The sequence below is a fragment of the Trifolium pratense genome, linkage group LG5 (genome assembly GCF_020283565.1).
Source record: "Trifolium pratense cultivar HEN17-A07 linkage group LG5, ARS_RC_1.1, whole genome shotgun sequence".
NCBI lineage: Eukaryota > Viridiplantae > Streptophyta > Magnoliopsida > Fabales > Fabaceae > Trifolium > Trifolium pratense.
The window spans coordinates 47,346,535-47,367,865 of record NC_060063.1 but is presented as its reverse complement, the minus strand read 5'-3'; the positions used below and the strand labels follow the sequence as shown (position 1 = coordinate 47,367,865).

Here is a 21,331-nt window from a genome sequence, read left to right as displayed (position 1 = left end):
AACCTCGAGATAAGCACTGCATCTCCTAGGTGTTTGCTGTCGAAATATCGCCTCCACCAGTTGGCAAACTCTTGTGTACAATAGTAAGAAAGGTTGAAGTCAAATGGCTCGAAGCCATAAACGTTATCACGACTAATCTTCATGTACCTTTCATACAAAGTGGAAGTCACAGTAGTCCCAAGCACGATGTTCTTCTTCCTTATATACATGCTCTTTGGTCGAAGCTGCGAAAAGCCAAACTGTCTAGAGACCAAATTCGGTTGATACCCAATTAATGCATATTCAGAAGATAGGGTACCAATTCGAATAGACAGAATGGTAGGATCTAAGTATGCTGTCCAGGTTTCATTTATTTCCTCCTCAGCATTAGGATTCAACACTGGTATCTCTTTGACGAACCAGGAGGGACCAATGGTTCTCTTCACAAATGGAGCGTGTTCAGGCTTGAATTGGTCGATAGCTAAGAAAATTTTCATGTACTTCATGAATAGCTGTTGAGAGTTTTGTTCAAGGGGATTAGGTTGAAGCCTTATTAAGCGAGTACCTTCGATTTTCCTTTTAGCTATCGAAGCGTGATGTTCAGTGGGAATGAACAAACCAAGTTCCTTTTCAAAGGTGGCATTTAACCACAACTGTAATAGCCACATTGGCCGAGCAGCTTGAAAACATCCATCTGGCGCAGCTTTCTTCGATTTCGATTTGGCAGGAACTAAACCTTTTAGGTTATCACAAACTTCCCCAATCGACTCATACAGTGTTGCCAGCAGAAGGCGTCCTAAGGCAAAATGGCATCCTTCATGTATTTGCACAGCCATGGGTATAAATTTCCTAGCAATTTGGAGAGATCGAGAGCAAAATACATAATGGGATAGCCATAGAGTGAGAAAGGCCACATGTTCCTCATCTGAGACTTCTTCATTCTCAGGTCCTGAATGTTTGAGGATAAAGGCAGAAAAGGCGTTTTCTTTGTAGTTTAAAGTGATGTTATCACTAACATCATCAGGGCTGTAAGTTTTGCCAGTGGGTCTTAACCCTGTGATAGCTGACACATCGAACAGGGTGGGTGTCATCATACCACTTTTGAAGTGAAAGGTGTTGGTAGATTTTTCAAAGAAATGCATCGCAGCAATGAGCATTTCAGGTTGGTATTTGGGCCCTATCCTAGAAAACTGTATTAACTCGAAGATTCCGTAATCTTTCCAGAATTTACCAAAGGATTGTTCTATTCGATCAAGCCAAGTAAGGTAGAGGCTATTTCCGTAATAAGGATGGGATCGAAAGGGTTTATAATTTGTCAGCATATATTCAAAGTTATAGGGTTTGCTATCAAAGATTCTAGGCTCGCAAGTTTCTAGACATGGAAATATCTCGTCTACTTCCCTAGTCAAGTTCATATCGTCTGGAATCGGACCACCAAAAGCATAAACATTTTTATCAATAGCAAAGGGAATCATTACCTGACTTTCCCAGATTTCTCGATGTTCTTTGCTACCTTTGGGTTCTGGAACGTGCTTCGTTCCATCATCAGCAACGGAGAAATCGCTCCATTTTCCAGCAAAAGGGACTTGAAACTTGTTAGATGAAGACGCCATGAAAGTTCTTGGAAAAAACGAAAGAAAAGATGTAGATCTGAGATCTTGAAAGATGCGAACTGAAGGAGGTAATCAAAGATCCGGTAAGTTCAGATTTGTTTTGAATCTTTGATGTTTCAAGATTGGGAGAAAGATTTTGAGAGATTTCTGGAGCGTGAGAAGCTTTGAAAGAAGTTGGAAAAGTTTCAACTGAAGTGACAGAGCTCTATTTATAGGCAATCTTGGATTAAGACAAAATTTAATTAAAAAAGGGATAAATGCTGAAAAAGCGCCTTTTGTCTGTTCCGATTCAACTTCTCAGGTTGACGCGTGTCCCACTACTCAAAAGGACGCAGAACGTGACAGTTTTGTAAGAAGTGAAACGGTTATCTTCTTAAATGCCATGACATCATCAAATCGAAATAAAAGGAATGGCGTTTGGAAATAGAGGTACTTTGAAAAATGCCAATCTCTTATTTCATTCGAGTCATTCAAATCGAAATAGGCATTTTTGGGGGCAATTTGTTATCCCATATTTTAGCTCAAGGTAAAATATGTTATAATCTCCAGTTCCAAAGACATTTATTGCTATAAAAAAACCTGTTGAAATGGCTTTAGGTAGCCTTAGTCTTTAATGTCTTCAAGATCAAGAGAATCCTAATGGAAAAGCTTCATAGCTCGAGACTGAAAGAATCTTTCGATGGAAGCCAATGAATCGAAGTAGTCAAGAATTATGGACTTAGAGCATTTTTATCATTTAAGGGTGATTCGACTTCGACGGTTACAACGGTTTACAGGCCTTGGTTCATTTCAAATGCAAAGGACGCGTGGCTGAAGTTTAGTAGTTTAACGTTAGGATAGACGTTGCTTAGTTTTCTATAAATAGAAGTATGTGTAGTCGAAGTAGAGGTCACAATTCATTTACACAAAATCTCAAACACTCAAAGTATCCATGTTAAGGCGAGAAACGAGTTACTCGAGAAAGATGTATGAATCGGTGAACCTTTACAATTTCTTTGTAACTTTTACATTATAAATGCAAATTTATGTTTCATAAGTCTTTACTTTCTTAAAGCATTTACGAATTCTGCTTTTCATTAGTTCCCTCGTTCGAGTGAACTTGCTTTAATTACATTTAACATATGTTTCAGAAATTAAACATATTGTTCTTTTATAAAGTAAGGATGTCTTTAAAGATAAACTTCCAAATTTCCTTTAACAAAATGCATGAACAATTGTCCCGAGATTTACTAGTTGATCTCTCAAGTAATTAATTTAAACTAGCGGTTGTTTACCAAAAATCAGTGTAAACAAAAGGAGAAAAGAAAAAACATACAATATTTGTTTATCTAGTTCGGTCCAACAATAGCCTATTCTGGAGGAGAGAGCAGTCCTTCGTTCCACTAATCAAATAAAGTTTGGTTACAACAAGATTCTCAAAGAGTTACAATAATTAGCCTTCAATTCTAATTTTACCCATTTCTCGAATCTATATTCTTGTGGCCAAAGAGACTCAATTTGATAGTGTTTCCCAATGTGTGATCAATTACCCTTTGTCCAACCCTGGAGTTATACCTAGAGACAATCCCTCTTGTTTCTCTCTAAAATCATAGTCTGGTGTCGGCAGCAAATCCTATTTGAGTTCCCTCATCTTGTTTCCTCTCTCGTGTTGCGCTCTTTCTCAAATATGATGAGTTCGAGGTACACACATGCAAAGGTACACATGCATCCTCAAGGCACACATATTTCACTCATTTCATACACACTTATCACTACAACAAATAGAGCAAATTACCGCGGTTAAAACCATCGTTAAAAGCCTTTTGCTACCGTAATTTTAGGGGTCATAAGCATTTCACGTCGGTTAGAACTAAGAGCTGGAATGGGCGCCAAAGGCGCTAAAAGAGCATTTTGCGGCGGTTTCTCCGGCGGTTTATATTTAGTGACGGTTTATAGCTGCCGCAGTTAGCATTACATCCGCCGTAATTATTTAATTAATTGTGGTGTTTCAAATAACAGCCGCAATTAGCTTTTATATTTGGTTGGCAACCACTTGGAATATTTGAAATCTTCGCAATAAAGTAATTTTTAAGGGCAATATTCCGGATGTTTCGTCGTTATCGGAGACAATCAAACTTCATTCTTAGTTGTGGTTCACTAGTCGTTATGGGCGTAGGTCTTGTACTCCTTTTCCTTAGACACTCTTAGACACTCTTTTGCCGTGCATCTTTGAGCTCTTACTGACTTGAGCTTTAGAGAGTTAGGCACATTGACTAGTTAGTATAGGCCCAATGGCTAATCAGTATATAAAATAGAATATGCACTCATTTGTACTTTGACACTTTGATTTTTATCGATTCTATTAAATAGAATACATCTTTCCAACTTTCAAAATCAATTTGTCATTCGGCACCTGATCTAACAGAGGAGTCCGCAAATATAATAGAACCAATACCAGGGCTAAAAACCTGATGAACCAAATCATAGTTCCAAGCCTTATGCATAGAACCATCAAACTAGCAGCAGAAAAGTTCTCTAGCTGTAATTGCAATGCTGGAAAACATGCTTGATTGTTTGTTTCCTCTTCGTTGCAAAAGGAGCACTATTCATTACTTTTAGTATTCAATTTATCTTGAAGTATAAACCCTATATATATTGTAACTCATTTAGTTGGAATTTGAGTTTTCATCCAACAATTTGACTATTGAAAACTGCAACACAATTTGGTAACCAGCAAATAGAGTTTAGGATAGTTTAGATACTTCAAATGAATTGAATGGATGTATAATATAAGTTTAGATACTTCAATTTGCCAACATTCATATTAAAAGTCACAAAATTATTTCTAACTAGTTCACAACATAAAAACTTTACATTAACCATGCATCAAAGTTAAACTCAATAATGATAACATTTCAACAATACACAAGAATATATATCATATCCTTGAAGCTAGCTTGTAGCTAAGACCCAACAAGTCAAGGTTTATTTAGCTATATAATATTTATATCATAATAATTTCACACACACAAAATATTAAACCATAAATATTACACACAAACCATCCATGGTTGGCCACAATCTCTAATTATCAAGGAAGGCTTTGACCTTGGCAGAAGTATTCTCGTGGATTACAATACTTACAGTACACATAACAATTCATAGGACTTTCATGTTTTTCACAAAATTCTTTCAATTGACTACACGTCAATTGGTCAACCTCAAATTGGTAACTACCTCTTCCTCCACCCTCAACATTATAGCCACTCATAATTGTCACAACAACAATGAGAAATAAAACAAATGAAACATTCATCATTTTTGCCATAGTACTATATGATCAATCAGAATATTAATTATACTCTTCACACTTTGGTTTATATTTTTCTTTTGCATGAATGAATTGGATCTATTAATGTTGCTCGCTCCCAATTTATAAGACTAATGTTTTGCTTACATGAAGTGGAATTGAATAAATTTGTTTTTGCGCGAGGACAATTATTTTCAAAAAATTGAAAACGTGAGGAAATTCTTTTTTTTTTAAACCAAAGTTATCCTTCGCGCGCAACTGTAGAAACTAATCCCTTCAAGGTAACTGAGATTCATTTAAGCGCAATTGCAAAATTTAATCTGCTCGAGGTAACTGAGATGAGATCCAGGACCAAATGATTAAGGGACCTAAGTATCTACCATTTGTGTCAACTTATTGATAACGTAAGGGAATTCTATATAGTATTATTGTATTAAATATTTTCTAATCGTGGTTTCCTCTTATAGTTTGTAGTTTTAAGTTGATTAGCTTATATTTATTAATTAAATTAAATTAAATAGGAGTAATTAAATGGTCTAATATAGATGGCATAAGGGGTTTACGGTTGGGGTGGATATAATCAAACTCAATGCATTTTTTGAGTTACATATATTATACCAACGGAATTTCGATTGAATCTCTTTTAAAATACCTGACCACTTATTGGGTTATTGTATTCCAATCAAATTTTTTCTATATATAGAAAAAATTAAGGATATATAAAATACCTAAACACTTATTTAATTCATCCATTCATAGTAAACTCAAAAAGTTTGGTAATTGATGATTGTGTTGTGTGGTTGTTGAATTTTTGTTTTCTAAATATTTGATAATGCTATTTTGGTTGTCCTTGACACTAATTTTTTTATTTTATTTTTATAGCAATGCCGTAGAAATTTTAATTGACTGTAATATAGCCAAGCGTAAATTGATGATCAGCCTGCCTATCTTGGTATTTCGTTTTTTTCTTTTTTTCTTTTTTTTTGGTAGAAATCATCTGGTATTTCTTTTTTGTCATGACATGGTCAAATGTTTTTTTAATAATCAATGTTGGTTGTTAGTATTACGATGTTATGTTAGTTTTTTCTCCTTTGCAGGGACATGAACGTTGGACCTCCTGCTCCTTAACTTTTATCTCAACTAGCTAGTTGAGCTATTCATCTCACCCTGACACGGTCAAATGTTAAAGGCAACTAAAAATAGAATTCTTATATTGAAGAAAATATATTTTAAATGTTTAAAAAATTGAGTGCGCAATTTTTATATTGATAACATGTGTCAGGCACAGTTAGACCAAGGAGATTAAGGAGCGAAGAGTGCATGGAAGCACGAACTCAGGAAGAAGAGTGGATGAAAATCCCTAAATTCGGATAGTGGAGCTATCATAGTTGATGCTACAACAGTAAGTAGTACAGTAGTACAACATCAACAAATGGTGTGTAATGCATCGTTGACAAGGAGTTGGTACCGGTAGCAAGTGGTGCAGTAGTATGTGCACGAACCTAATGTAACATAACTTGAGGGCAAAGGTACGTACGCAAACATTCCAATAATTCAAGAAAGGAAACCTCTAGTTGTAGAGTAATTTTTTAGGGTATTAATTATTTTTTTACCATCATAACCCTAATTACAGTGCATCTTTTTCTACAAATTGAAAGAAATGGCACTCAGGAGGACAAGAGTCATAGTATGTTATATGAGAATCAATCGTGCATCCAATATTTGCAAGTGCATCTGCGCATTTGTTTGATTCACGGTATGAGTGGTTCACCTCAACCTCCCACTCCAAATCCAGCAAATGACGAATTTGGTTAATCAACGCTCCACCTAAGGGACTACCATTCCCATTCAAATGAAGCACACGATCCACCACACTAGAATCCACATTCAACTCTATTTTCGTAAAGCCAAGTTGTCTTATTTTAATCCTTCTATAACTCCCCATAGTTTCGCAACGTAGGCGCTACAATACCGAAGTATTTTGCAAAACCTCCAAGCCAACCCCCGTCCGTATTGAGTTTCACCCAACCATCAATAGGTGGCTTCCAATAAACCATAATCTCAGTTTTGGTTGTCTTATGTGACAGTGTGTAACATCTCTGCATGCTTGTACTGTTCCACTCGTTTTGCAACAACCGTAATAGGTTTTGGAGGTCATTGGAAATTATCATCGTGCATTCGTGCTTAGCCTTGTTGCGCCATGTCCAAATAGTGTGACACGCCGTAGCCCAAAAATCTTGCCAACCAACATCAGCCTTCCATCTCACCGTACTACTACTACATAAATTAGACGCAATCCATTGCTTTAAATCACCCAGAATAAAGGAGCTCCTCATACTTTGCTCTATCACATTCAACCAAAGCGGCATGACCAAAGGGAAATCTCTAAGTACATGAAGTTTAGTTTCAACAATGTCCCCATGAAAACTACACATAGCATGTCGCATTCCCATTCTACTCTTCTTGTAATTAGTTAATAAACGTTCATGCATTACTAGCCATATAAAAATTCGAACTCTCTCTGCAACATGTAGCTTCCAAATTAAGAACCAGGCTCTGGTTAATAAAAGGTCTGCCACTTTTGCACCATGCAGATAATTTGGGATACTCAAATTAAGAACCAGGCTCTGTTTATTTCTCTGGCAATGTCACCAGGATCTGTTTTATAGTTAAGAGGGTTTTATGTATGAGATTCAAATTTTTGTAGGGGTATTAATTCAGTTTGCGAGTCCTTCACAAAAACATTAGTTGGAGAAGAATTGATAATAAGCTGCAACATATTTTTCGACAGAACAATGACCATTCTTCTGATGAATGAGATTGAGAAAAATGTATTGTTTTGGTAGTAATTCATGGGATTTACATAATAATCAGCCATTCCACCCTGAAATTGTCTATCCTGGTTTATATTAGTGTCCTTGGGGTTTTGATCTGGTGTGGTTTGTCTGGTGAGTACTAGTACTTCCACTCGAACTCATCTTATGCTCTCCTAAGCAAGGTTGTCAGAATCCACTCAGACTCGTAGAGGATCCTCAAACTCAATTTGTATGAGTCTACCCACGAGTCTGACAACCATGATCCTAACGAGTAACGACCTATTAAATCTTCAGATCATGTTATGGAAGTCTTCTAACAATCTTCTAACAGGAAGTCTTCTAAATCGGTAGTAATCGTGTGAAACTGTTAAAATTTACGTGTGAATTTCATCTCAATCTCGGTAGTAATTCAAATCGATCTTGTAGCAAATTTATGGTTTATGGAAGGAAATTTTGGGATTTGACAGATACAAAAATAAAAAGATAAAGAATAAGAAATACTAGTGATTACACAATGTTACAAATAGATATTGCATTCAAAATCAGATAAAAGTAAAAGGTTAAAAAGCCAACAACAAACAATAACAATAATACCCTTCCACACCATAAATTAGTTTATCAGAATAAACATAATTTGCAGCAGATGACTTAAAACCATAAACCCATATCATCAAATAAAAACAACCATAATCATCACAATTACACCCTTCATTCCTTCCTAATATCTCTAAATATTCAATTAATTATCATAATTATTTCCTAATTATTTATCTCCACCACCACCCCCACCCATGTTACTTCCTCCAGCACGCTGTCCAGCTTTCCTTGCAGCTTTCTCTTGCAATGCTTTTGCATCCCTAATCCAAATTAACACACAAAATTATTAATTAATTATTAATTAATTAATCATCATTACAAATTAAACATAAAAAAAGAGGGTTAAAAAATGAACCTTTCTCTTCGTTGTTCAGGTGTCAATCCATCACTCTTAGATTGTTTAGCTTTCTGATTCGCTCTTGCTTGAGCTCTTTCACGATCTCTTTCTCTTTGATTACCGCGTGAGCTTCAGTTAAGTTCAAACAACAAAACGAAATTGCATATCATGATGAAAAAAAAAAATCACAAACCCTAATTTTCCCAATTATTAAAATTATTCCTTTTAAATTTCAATCCTTTCAATTAATCCAAACAGAATGCAATTGCTAACAAAAAAATTAAAAATTGAAAAAGAAAATCGATAATTTTCCCCAATTTTTCTCACGAATGAACAATGAGAAAGGATATGAGTCATTATGGATTGATTGATCGAACGAAGATGATGAAGAACGAAACGCGAGCGTAAATTAAAAGCCCTGAATAACAGAAATTGAAAAAGCAATCGATAAGCGAATTGCGTTATAAAAAAAAATTAGGGTTTCATAATTTAAAAAAAGGGGAAAAAAAACGAACCTTGAGATGAGTGAGAATGGTGTGAAGAAGAAAAAGAAGGATTGAAATTGTGATGTGTGAAGGGGTGGGAAGGGAGGAGGGACTAAATCTAAAATATATAGAATCAGAATGGAAGACTCTAGAGACATAATTAAATTTGGTCAAAAAAGAAAAAGACATAATTAAATTTTTATTTTTTATTTATAGAATAGAATATTTTTATTTTAATAATAACCAATCAGAAAATTAGTAATTGACAGATAAATGACACCTCAGATTATAACAGTATCCAACTAATAATTGACAGCTGGCTAATAAAATAGGGTCTTACTTTTATCCATGTTGAATCAATGGTATTGTTTGGTTGAGGGGAAACTATGAGGAAAGAAAGTTTTAGGATGGAAAGCTCAAATTCCTCAAATTCCAACAAGTTTTTTTATTGAAAGCACAAATCTGAACATCACAAACTTATTACAAGTTCTTATATACAATGTATTACTATAATGGAAAGGTAACAAGTAGCCTAAGAGCATCTTTATCGCAAGATGCTTAGTTAAATTCTTAGGCTAGGTAACTGATCCTTGGATTTTATTGTCAATGGAGGGAGTATAGTTGGGGTTGCTCAATTCTTATTTTTAAGAAAAGTTGCTACTGTAAGGATCTTTCACATTTGATTCTTAAATTAAAATAAACATTTTTTCTCTTTCATTGACCACTCTTCATCACTAGAAAATACCAAACCATAGATTGGTGGTTGTTGGTGCGACAATGGGAGAGATAAGACCGAGAGAGGTTGAGGGTGGAGAGAGAGGACAAAGACCTGGAAAAGGGGACAGTGAAGAGAGAGGGCGACGGTGGAGAAAGAGGGCGGCTGTGGCGCGGCTTACTCTGTTGAAACCGCAGTTCTGTTGATACCTTGATTTTGTTATTTCAGGAAGAGGTTTTGGTATTTTAAGAAGGAGGAGGTTTTGATGGAGTATTTCAGGAAGAGTTTTTTATTTTAATTTTTTTATGCAATCGTAGTTAGAGGTTGTTGATGGCCTTTAAATTTTTTACCCGTTATTTCCTTTAATGTCGCCAATATTACCCAAAGGTTTTTTTCTTCAACGTTGTAAAAAATTTAATATTTAAATTTTACTTGGTGGGAACAAATAATATAAATATATGTGGTATTGTGGGACCTAATGAATAGTGTTAAGTATTCTAAAATAAGAACTTGTGGATGGAGCAAAATATGTCTGAGTTTCTTAAGAGATGCTTGATCCTACGTGGCATAGTAGGACCCATGTGAATAGTATTAAGAACCCCAAATTAAATACTAGGGATAAAGATGCTCTAACAAACTAGTTAGTTGACACGGATCCAAATTTGTTGTAGAAAAAGCATACAGTTACATGTTGTAACAAACCTCAGCCATTGATTTTATATCGGACGGTTTATATTACATATGTAGTGAAATAATCCAGGCCATTGATTATAATTCCGACTGTTGCTATGGTAACTATGTTGACGTAATTACAGCAGGAAATTTGTTCCCAGTTAACACAAACTAGCTTCACAAGCAACTTTCTTTCCCTTTGTTCAATTTGCTTCAACACCCCCTTTCAAACTTGAAATATTTCATAGGGTGTGAAGGAATGATGAAGGGGACAAAAATATTAGATTTTACAAGGTTCTCTATTTAAAGTACGAATTCAGTTCGCTACTTAAGTAGGGAACAGTGTTTTTCCAAATTTTAGGCCCTCGTAGTTTGCTACTGAAGTAGAACAATGTGTTTTCAGATGTTTGCCCCCTTTAGCACTCGCTAGATATCTTACGAGGGATATATTTAAAAATTTCATGAGACGCGAGAAAGTGAGGAGACGCGAAAGAAAACACTCACAAACCTGAATTGCAAGATAGAAATTTTTATTCTATCAATTCTAATAAATAAGAATTGCAAGATAGAAATTTTTCTAGTACATCTTAAAGTCTTTCTTTGAAAAACACATCTTAAAGTCTTACAATGTTTGGGAATTGAAAATAAGGATAATTTATATACAATATCCACACTCCTCAACTCAACAAAATGTTTTTTATGAAGGATAAAACTGTGAAGAGCTTATATTCAAAGCGGATAATATCTCAAAATATAGTATAACATATTTGAGTTAAGAGTAGATCAGAACATGAAGTCGACTCCCGCCCACTAAAGACGGGATCCACGAACTCTCCCTTAGCCAGATGAGTTTATTCCCCTAGTCGAGGCTAAGGATGAATAAACATGGATCTAGTTTCTACAAATCATGTTTTAAAACAATGTGATTTATTTTAATGTTGTTAGTAGATTTCGTACTTCATAGTTATTCATGAAGTTATTGAAGATAACGAAAATGGTAGAGAAAGATTGAAGAAGAAGAATCATGTAGAAAGCTTCAAAAGCAATTTTATTCATTGATTGAGCAAAAGTAATTACAAGCACCTTTATATAGGTGAAGATAGTTCTAACAAACTACTAACAATCTTCTAACAAACTTCTAACAAACTATATGCTATGCTATTCTACATAAGCTGTACACTAAGTTAAGGTACACAATCACTTGAGGAGATGACTTGTGTAGCAAGCAACGGGTACACAATCACTCAAGAAGCTGACTTGTGTAGCAAGCAACATAGAACTGTAATACCCTCCCTCAAGCTAAACATGGTAAATGTCAATCATGTTGAGCTTGGAAATGAAGGAATGAAATGATTTGGGCGGAAGAGGCTTGTTAAAGAAATCTGCAAGTTGAGATTTGGTGTGAATTGGAAGCAATTTGAAAACATCCTGCTGCAATTTTTCTCTAACAAAGTGACAGTCAATCTCAAGATGTTTGGTGCGCTCATGAAAGACTGGATTGACTGCAATGTGAAGTGCACTCTGGTTGTCACAATACAGCACAGGAGGCTTGACACAGGACACTCTTAAATTCTTGAGCAAGTAAGCAAGCCATTGAAGCTCACAAGCAGCAAAGGACAAGGCACGATATTCTGCTTCTGAGGAGCTGCCAAGAAAGAAACAATAACCTGAGGTGGAGCGTCGTGTGTCAAGGCAACCGGCCCAGTCAGCATCAGTAAAGCCAAGCAATTGCAATTTTGAAGACCTGCTAAAGAACAATCCTCGACCAGGTGAGCCTTTGAGGTATTTGATCACTCTACAAGCTGTATCATAGTGAACTTGTGTAGGTGAAGTCAGAAATTGGCTAAGTTGCTGAGTGACAAAAGCAATGTCTGGCCTTGTTGTAGTCAAATACAGCAATTTCCCAACCAATCTTCTATAACTAGCAATATCTGCATATGGTGGAGATGTATCTTGATGCAGCTTGACAGAAGGATCAAGTGGTGTCTTTGCAGGCTTAGCTCCAAGCAAGCCAGTGTCTTGTAGCAAATCAAGGCAATACTTTCGTTGACAAAGAGTGATACCTTGATTGGAATGTGCTACTTCAATGCCAAGGAAATACTTCAACTGGCCAAGGTCCTTAATTTTGAATAGATCATCCAATAACTGTTTTATGTGGGTGAATTCATCAAGTGAATCACCAGCCAAAATGATATCATCCACATAAACCAAAAGAGCAGTGAAACTAGAATCTTTGGAAAGTGTAAATAATGAATGATCTGAACTAGACTGCACATAACCTTGAGCTAGTAAAACACCAGTAAGTTTCTCATACCACTTCCTGCTGGCCTGTTTTAGACCATATAGGGATTTCAGCAACTTACAAACTTGATTTGGCCTTGAAGTAGTAACACCTTGAGGAATGGACATGTAAACTTCTTCTTGCAACTCTCCATGCAAGAATGCATTATTTACATCCAGCTGATGCAAGTGCCAAGACTGAATGGCAGCTAAAGCTATCAAAGTCCTCACAGTGGTGATCTTAGCAACAGGTGAAAATGTCTCAAAGAAGTCAATACCTTCAACCTGTGTGTATCCTTTAGCTACAAGACGTGCTTTGTACCTCTCTATGGATCCATCTGCCTTATGCTTCACCTTATAAACCCATTTGCTCCCTATAGGCTTTACATTGGGTGGTGCATCAACAATGATCCAGGTTTTGTTCTGTTGTAAGGCATGAAGTTCTGCATTCATTGCTTGAACCCAACAATCTTGCAAACTAGCTTGTTTGTAAGTACTAGGTTCAATGTCATTATTAACAGACAAAACAAATTTGGTATGGGAAGTAGAGAGGTTAGCACAAGAATGAAAGTCTGAAATAGGATAAAGCATACCTTGAGATGATGATTTGGAATGAGCATCAGAGAGATTGCATACATAATCATTCAAGTGACCAGGTTGAGATCTCAATCTTGTAGATTTCCTAATGATAGGGAGAGGTGGAGGAGATGGAGAAGAAGGAGAAGATGGAGGAGATGGTGAGGATGGAGAATCAGGAATATTTGGTGTGGTGTGTATGTCAGAGTTAGATGGATGGCTTTGGGTGGTAACAAGAAAGTCATCATCAAAAACAGGAGCAGAAGGAGTGATAGTATTGTCAATGGTATCTGATGCAGGAATGTCATCAGTGGAGGAATGAATAGAATGATAAGTCCATTGGAAAGGTGGAGTATGGTTTTGATAAGGTAAAATGTGTTCAAGATATGTTACATTTCTTGAAATAAAAATGGATTTGGTATGAAGATCAAGCAAAACTGCTCCTTTGACACCTGACTTGTGTCCCAAGTAAACTGCTTTTCTAGCTCTACTATCAAATTTGGTTCTATGATTTGAAAGGGTGGAAGCAAAACATAATGAACCAAAAATTTTCAATTCATTTAGATCAGGATCAGGATCATGATTAAATCTAATGAAATAAGGAGATTTATTGTGTAACAAAGGAGTAGAGACTCTATTTATGATGTAAGTGGCCTGCAAAACTGCATAAGACCAATATTGTTTAGGCAGTTTAGATTGAAAGAGTAAAGCCCTTCCCACATTCAAAATGTGTTGGTGCTTTCTCTCAACACGCCCATTTTGCTGAGGTGTTTCAACACATGAAGTTTGATGTTCAATACCCTTAGAAGCATAAAAGTCTGGCATAAGGAATTCAGGTCCATTATCTGTTCTAACAATTTTAACATGACAATTGTACTGATTTTCTATCATTGTTAAGAATTGTTGGACAAGAGTAGTAACTTCAGATTTAGCTTTACAAAGAATGATCCAAGTAAATCTACTATGGTCATCAAGTGCAGTAATAACGTACTTATGTCCATGGACAGAGGGAATAGAAAAGGGACCCCATATATCAAAATGGAAAAGTTCATAGCAATGTTTAGCTTTATTTGAACTAAGAGAGAATTTAGATTTTCTGTGTTTTGCATAATGGCAAATATCACATACAGCATGATCATCAACATTAACAAAAGGAAATTGTTTATGCATTTCTATCAATCTACTGTTGGACAAATGTCCCAATCTAAAATGCCATAAGGCTTCTTTAGGGATAACATGAGAAGTAGTGAGTTGAGAAGAAGCAATGGTTGTGGACTTAGGCTGAACATGGTCTTGATTAAAGTAATACAATCCTCCATTGAGCTTAGCCAAACCAGTCATCTTCAAGTTCTTCTTTTCCTGTATCAAACATTCATTATTATCAAAAGTCACAATAAAATGGTCATCAAGGCAAAGTTTAGGGACTGAGATCAAATTCAAGTTGAACTCAGGAACAAACAAAACATGTGAAATAGTGAAAATGGATGAAAGTTTCACTGAACCAGAATAATTTGCAATGGAAACTTGTCCATTAGGCAATTTAATTGTAACTGGTTGGATGGAGTTGTATGAGCTGAAGTAATCTAAGGAAGAACAAATGTGATCACTTGCACCTGAGTCTACAATCCATTTACCAGGACTAGAACTGTGCAAAGTACATACTAAGTTACTTGTACCTGAAGTAACATGTCCACTAGCAATATTGACTTGAGTGGAGGAAGATCCTTGATTACCAGCATTAGAAGAGGAGCCTTGATTACCAGATTGTGAGCTTTGAAGGAGATGCAATAACTGTGAGCATTGTTCCTTTGTGAAACCAAAATCACTAATACGAGCACCTTGATTGTCACCAACATCTTCCCTTTCTTCTTGAGAAGCATTGTTGGCTGAAGCATTAGATTTTCCAAAATGAGGAGGAAATCCATGTTTTCTATAACAATTCTCAACAATGTGATTGGTTCTACCACAGAAGGAACACTCTTTGTTCTTTGCACCGTAACTGTTCGACCTATTGCCTGAACCAGATGAACTAGCGCCAGCGGAATAACCACGCCCACGGCCTTGTGGCTTTCTGCTGTCACTAGCATTCACAAGCACTTTGGAGTCATCACAGTGAATTGAATTATAATGCCTCTCTTGTTGAATAACCATAGAAAAGATGCGATTGATCGTAGGTAAGGGATGCATCAACAAGATTTGAGCGCGCACTGAATCGAAATTGTCATTCAAACCAGTTAAAAAACGAATGGATCGAGTAACCTCATGTTGATGCTTAGCATTGCGTACACCAGTATTGCAGATACAACACATTGGACAAGAGCAAACAGGAGTAGGAAAATACGATTCAAGTTCTTCCCATAGAGACTTGAGAGCAGTAAAAAATTCAGAAACAGAGCGTGAATCTTGTTTCATGCTATAGATTTCACATTGCAATTCTGAAATCCTAATGTAATCGCCTTGTGAAAAACGTTCCTTAAGCTCATTCCAAACATCAATAGCGTTATCAAGAAAAACAATACTTTGCGCAATTGATTCTTCAACAGAGTTCATGATCCATGAATGAATCAACATATTGCATCTATTCCAAGCCTTGAAATTAGGTTCAAATTCACCAGGAACTTCAATTGTTCCATCAACAAAATCAAGCTTATTCTTACCTCCAAGAGCGCGCTTCATGGATCGCGCCCAGGCCTGATAATTCGAATGATTAAGGACAGGTTTCACCACCACAGTAGTAGGACCATCGGAAGGATGGACATAGTAAACGTCGCCGGGATTGTTCGACGGATCTTGGACGAGCACGGTGGTTGAACCACCGGCAGTGTTGTTATGACCACCACGAGCCATTTAGAAGCAAAGCGATGCGCAGCAGAGCTCAGAAGAGCTCTGATACCATCATGAAGTTATTGAAGATAACGAAAATGGTAGAGAAAGATTGAAGAAGAAGAATCATGTAGAAAGCTTCAAAAGCAATTTTATTCATTGATTGAGCAAAAGTAGTTACAAGCACCTTTATATAGGTGAAGATAGTTCTAACAAACTCTAACAAACTACTAACAATCTTCTAACAAACTTCTAACAAACTATATGCTATGCTATTCTACATAAGTTGTACACTAAGCTAAGGTACACAATCACTTGAGGAGATGACTTGTGTAGCAAGCAACGGGTACACAATCACTCAAGAAGCTGACTTGTGTAGCAAGCAACATAGAACTGTAATATCATTCAGAAGATTGTTTGTCCGTTCTATGCGTCATATGAAGGGGCAAGCAAGACTATCGTTGACAAAGTTGGGTGATAATTCTTAAAATGCATATGACTAATAGAATGAGATCATTATTGAAATTCAACATCTTTTGGGCCCTTATTCAATAGAGTACATTTCTTCTTCGTTGAAGAGTATCCATCGTCTATGGTCCCTAACAAATTTAAGAATTGTGTACAAAATCCACATGATGCATCTTTTGGTAGTTAGATATACGTTATGATTGTAAGAGCCCCCCATATCATTTCTCAATCTAATCAAAATCAATGGTTTCAAATTTTCTACTCATTGCTAGTTTTGCACATTTTTCAACTCTTCTTTCTCCCCCACTCATTGATGAGGTACATTATTTATTTCATGGGCTTTGAAATAAAATTAAAAAAAGGTAAAACTATTTACTAATATTTTTTGTCAAATAGTTCAATGGTTAAAAAACTCACCCTTAAAGTGAATAAGTAGAATATTTAGAGTTTGAAGCTCTGCTCCTGCATATATAATATGATGTCCCTATCAATTTAGTTAAGTTTTACGGGTACAAAATCATTTACTAATATTTGTTTTCAAGCCAAAGTTACTATTTTTTAGCCTTCTTAACTAGTGTCTCGAGAACATTGTTAGTTTGATCCTAAAATAAAAATATCCTCATTTGTTTTGTAAATATTTCAATATTTACTATATTTAATTCATTAAAAATTGAATTTACCTACACTACTTTTGAAAATGAATCGATTATTTTAGAAAACTTTGATTAAAAACCAATTATTTGTCACATAATTTTCTTAAAACAAATTAGTGTTTTTTTTAATCAATATTCTATGATTAAGAAAAAAAAACTAAAAACAAGTATATAGATTAGCATTTGTGTAAAATTCGTATTCGATATAATGAAAACGCTAACTTGTGCACCGTGCACCATATGGTGCACTTGTGCATGTTAGAACTTGCCTCTATACTAATATCTTTTTCCTTTTAAAAAAAATAAAATATAAGGTGAGAAGATGGCGCCTTAAGACTTTAAAACTTAAAAAACACTTACGATATTTACATTTATCTTTCTTAAAAGGCACTAACAAGACTCTAACTCAAAACTTCTTAGATCTATAATATGTCTTTTTACCACTATATGAAATCTTTAGAGATACCTCTTCTAGTATCTTGAGTGAAAAAAGAAGCATTTTCTGATAGCTTAATATAATTAAATACTATATTAACTAAAATATTGAGTTCAAATGGTTAATGAATTTTTTCTTAGACGATTTATTCGGCAGAACCCGAATCTTCACCAAATTCTTACTTATTTCACTGTTAAATTTTGGATTACCGGTTCCATTCTCCGAGAATTAAAGGTTAATAAAAAAATAAATAAATTGAATACTATATTTTTTTATATTTTTAACTGAATGAATAACAAAGAAGTGATTATAACTAATGTTGTGGATGATTAACATTTGCCAACAATATGACTCATATCTCATCTCATATATGTGGCCTCTTTCTCTTTCTGTTAGGGTAAGGTATCCAAGGCATTCTCTGTCTCTCGACTCTCCTTTAACTTTTGTCTTTACTTTGTGCTATGTCTTTATGAATGGTCCTACTTACAAATTTAATGAATCCATCCATCGATCATGTTTTTCTTTTTACTTCCGGTAAACGTTTTCGTTCTACTGCAACGGGTCCCTAATGTTGGATAACTCTTTCCATTAATGTAGTCACGCAATTTGTACTACTTACTGAGTATCTTACTAAGTTTTGGCGGGTACTCAAAAGAAAAAAAAAAATACTAGACTAGACCGAAAAACTTTTATTGTATTACGTTTGATTTTAAAACTAGTTATGAAACTCGACAAATTAGGTAGCAAGAGACATGACAAAAACAAGATTTTTTGTTTCTCACTAAACCACACGGGACAACTTTTTGTCCACGGTACAACTATAAAAAATACGAAAATACTCATTTTATTTTTGAATATAAAAATATTATCGTCCTATATCTCTCTGGTCCATTTTTGTCCTATCCTGTATTATCTTGTTTTGTCATGTACTATTCTGTCTAGTAATTGTTGTTTTACGAATCAAACGCATATAAGTTGCACCCAATCCCCGGCCTAAATTAAAACTCTCAATTGCTTTCATCACTAGTTTAATCTAGTTCGGGAGTGAGTTCTGACATCAAGTGATTTCAGTCTCTCGATCACATATGTGAATGATCCCGTTAATCACTAGGTATTTGATCAAATTGTATTTGATCTAATTGCATAACTGCATACAAATTTAGTTAGAGAATGAGTTTCTCAACATTACCTACCATTTATTTACCCCTCCTTTTGAATTTCAATTTGATACTATCAAAATTAATTTGTCACACAAAGAGAGAGAGAGGGACTGGACACTCACTCCAAGTTAAATTCTCTGTCTTTCCTATGTCGTCTTGTGTTTTTTCTTTTTCCATTTTTATAATCTTATTGGAAAAAAAAGTAGTACTCCAAAAGCAACGTTGACTCATTACTTAGTTATATCTCCAACTACTTACAACCAACTCAAGAAATATTCTCATAACAATAATTCATTCCTTAATTTCTTCATTCCTTAATCTCCCAGAAAAACAAATGTAACATAACCCAACCCAAACAAAAAAAAATGGAAAATCGTCAAAGAATAACACTTTACGACCAAATGATTTCCGGTAACACAAGCAACAACAACAACACAAGAATCTCACTTGCTAGTTTAATCAAAAACGACGCCGTTTTAACCAACCAAAAAACCCCAAACCAAACACTCTTAGACATTATACGAGAAAACGAACCCAACAACAACAACAACGTTGTTAATGTTAACAACAATCGAAAATCATGGAAAGGTTTTAAGGAATTACTTCGTTTAAAGCGTCGTAACTCGGACGAGTCAACTCACCAACAACAAAACGACGCCGTTCGAGATAATGTTGTGAACAATTCCGATCTGACAGAGTTTCTTGCCGGCGGTGAATCTTCCGACGAGGAAATTAACGTTGATAATTCGGAGACAGCGGCGCAGGTTAGTATGTCGTTGATGGATTTGTTGGAAGAGAGTGAAATTGAATTGGATCGAAGTAGTGATGTTAATGATGATGACGTGGATCAGAATCATGAAGAAGAAGAAGAAAAAGAAGAAGGGAATGTTAAGGTGGAACACAATTGTTGCGTGTGTATGGTAAGGCATAAAGGCGCAGCGTTTATACCATGTGGACACACGTTTTGCAGAATGTGTTCAAGAGAACTTTGGGTTAGTAGAGGGAATTGTCCTCTTTGCAATCATTTTATATTAGAAGTTCTTGATATTTTCTAATTATTGCATTCTTTTTTATTTCTAGATTTATTTTTCCTCTTACTTGAGTTTGGGGTTTTTTCTTTTCTGGGTTTTATAATTGTGATGACTTGGAGAAGTTTGTATGTCTAGATTAAATTCACTAAATTGGGTTTGATTTCACTTGCTAGTTTGTGGTTTTTAATCATAGTTTTTTTTTATACTTTCATCATCAGTTTAATCTGGTTCGGAGGTCAGTTATGACATCAAGTGGTTTCAGCGCTCTCCCAATCGCATTTAATCATAGATTTTAGGACAATTGCACATAGAGTCATTTTTAAGTTTCACATTTGTAACATATAAGTCTTTAAGTTTTTTAGATAACAAATAAGTCCTTAAGTTGTCAGTGCACTATTACCCTTTCAGTTATTATACATTTACAAAAATGTTGGTGTGACCGTTAATTCTGATGTTAACCATGATGAATTTGAGGCTCAATAATCAATATGATGTGAAACATGAGGTCCGGACAATTGAGTCCCAATTGAAGGATAACTAAAAGAAGGATAATAGTCCAACAAATTAGAAACTTAAATACCGACTTATTAGCTAAAATGTAGATTACGTAACTATTATAAACGCAAAACTTAAAGATTTCTAAATGCATTTGCCCAGCATTTTACTTATATTTCATGTTAACAATAACTTTATTCAATCACATGACCTACTCCTTTTTGTGATGTAAGCATTAGTTAAGTAAACAAAGTTAAGTTAGTAAACAAGATATCTAATGTATGTCATGTAGCTTATTGTGATTTACTTGAAAGTCATAACTCTTCACAACTAAGTCATGCATTTAGGAAGGACAAATCATGGATAGCAATACCAACAACCAACATATAGATTTACCATTACTCTTACGTCCTCAATACCAAACTGAGGCCATTGTGTTGTTTGGAGAGTTGTCCACCAATAAAACATAAGTATACAAGCTTCAAGTGCGTACCGACAAGACCAAACTGATTAACGGAGATTTCTTTAAGGGACTTATTCGGATATTTTTTTTCTTAAGGACCTATTCAGACATTTTTTTTCTTTAAGGAACCAATATAAAACAAAAAATATCTTTAAGAGATCATTTTACTAATTAAGCCTATTTACTTTATTTATCTATCTTTTCTGATCACATTGTCTCTTAAGATGTATAGTTATCAAATAACATTTTTCCAAATTTACGATGATAATGTCCCAAATGGATTCTAAAATATTGTTTATATATTCTTATTATCGGCTCTGCATTAATAATTAAGAATTGTATAATTAAATGATGCAATAACACGATTGCAAATCATGTTGAAATGGTACTTTAACACTTAACTTGCTTGTTGTCAAGTCTGTAATATAATGTGTACCAATCCT

General features: G+C 35.1%; 2 protein-coding genes across 3 annotated transcripts; one reads left to right on the top strand and one right to left on the bottom strand.

The window, feature by feature from the left end:
• Positions 1-8,204: 8,204 nt before the first annotated feature.
• Positions 8,205-9,278, bottom strand: LOC123884566 (putative SERF-like protein). Of its 2 annotated transcripts, XM_045933681.1 has the most exons (4): positions 9,147-9,276; positions 8,982-9,049; positions 8,650-8,755; positions 8,205-8,554 (listed from the first exon to the last, which is right to left on the bottom strand). In XM_045933681.1, the coding sequence occupies exons 1-4, from the start codon at positions 9,272-9,274 to the stop codon at positions 8,461-8,463; spliced, it is 396 nt and encodes a 131-aa protein (XP_045789637.1). In that variant the 5' UTR covers positions 9,275-9,276; the 3' UTR covers positions 8,205-8,460. The 2 variants fall into 2 exon arrangements, with proteins under 2 accessions (XP_045789637.1, XP_045789638.1); XM_045933682.1 differs by lacking the exon at positions 8,982-9,049 and having other exon boundaries at positions 8,650-8,760; positions 9,147-9,278.
• A 9,719-nt stretch (positions 9,279-18,997) lies between these two features.
• On the top strand, positions 18,998-20,376 carry LOC123884660 (E3 ubiquitin-protein ligase cblA-like). Its single transcript, XM_045933804.1, has one exon. It carries the CDS (start codon positions 19,265-19,267, stop codon positions 19,952-19,954), a length of 690 nt encoding a protein of 229 aa, XP_045789760.1. The 5' UTR covers positions 18,998-19,264; the 3' UTR covers positions 19,955-20,376.
• The last annotated feature ends 955 nt before the right edge of the window (positions 20,377-21,331 follow it).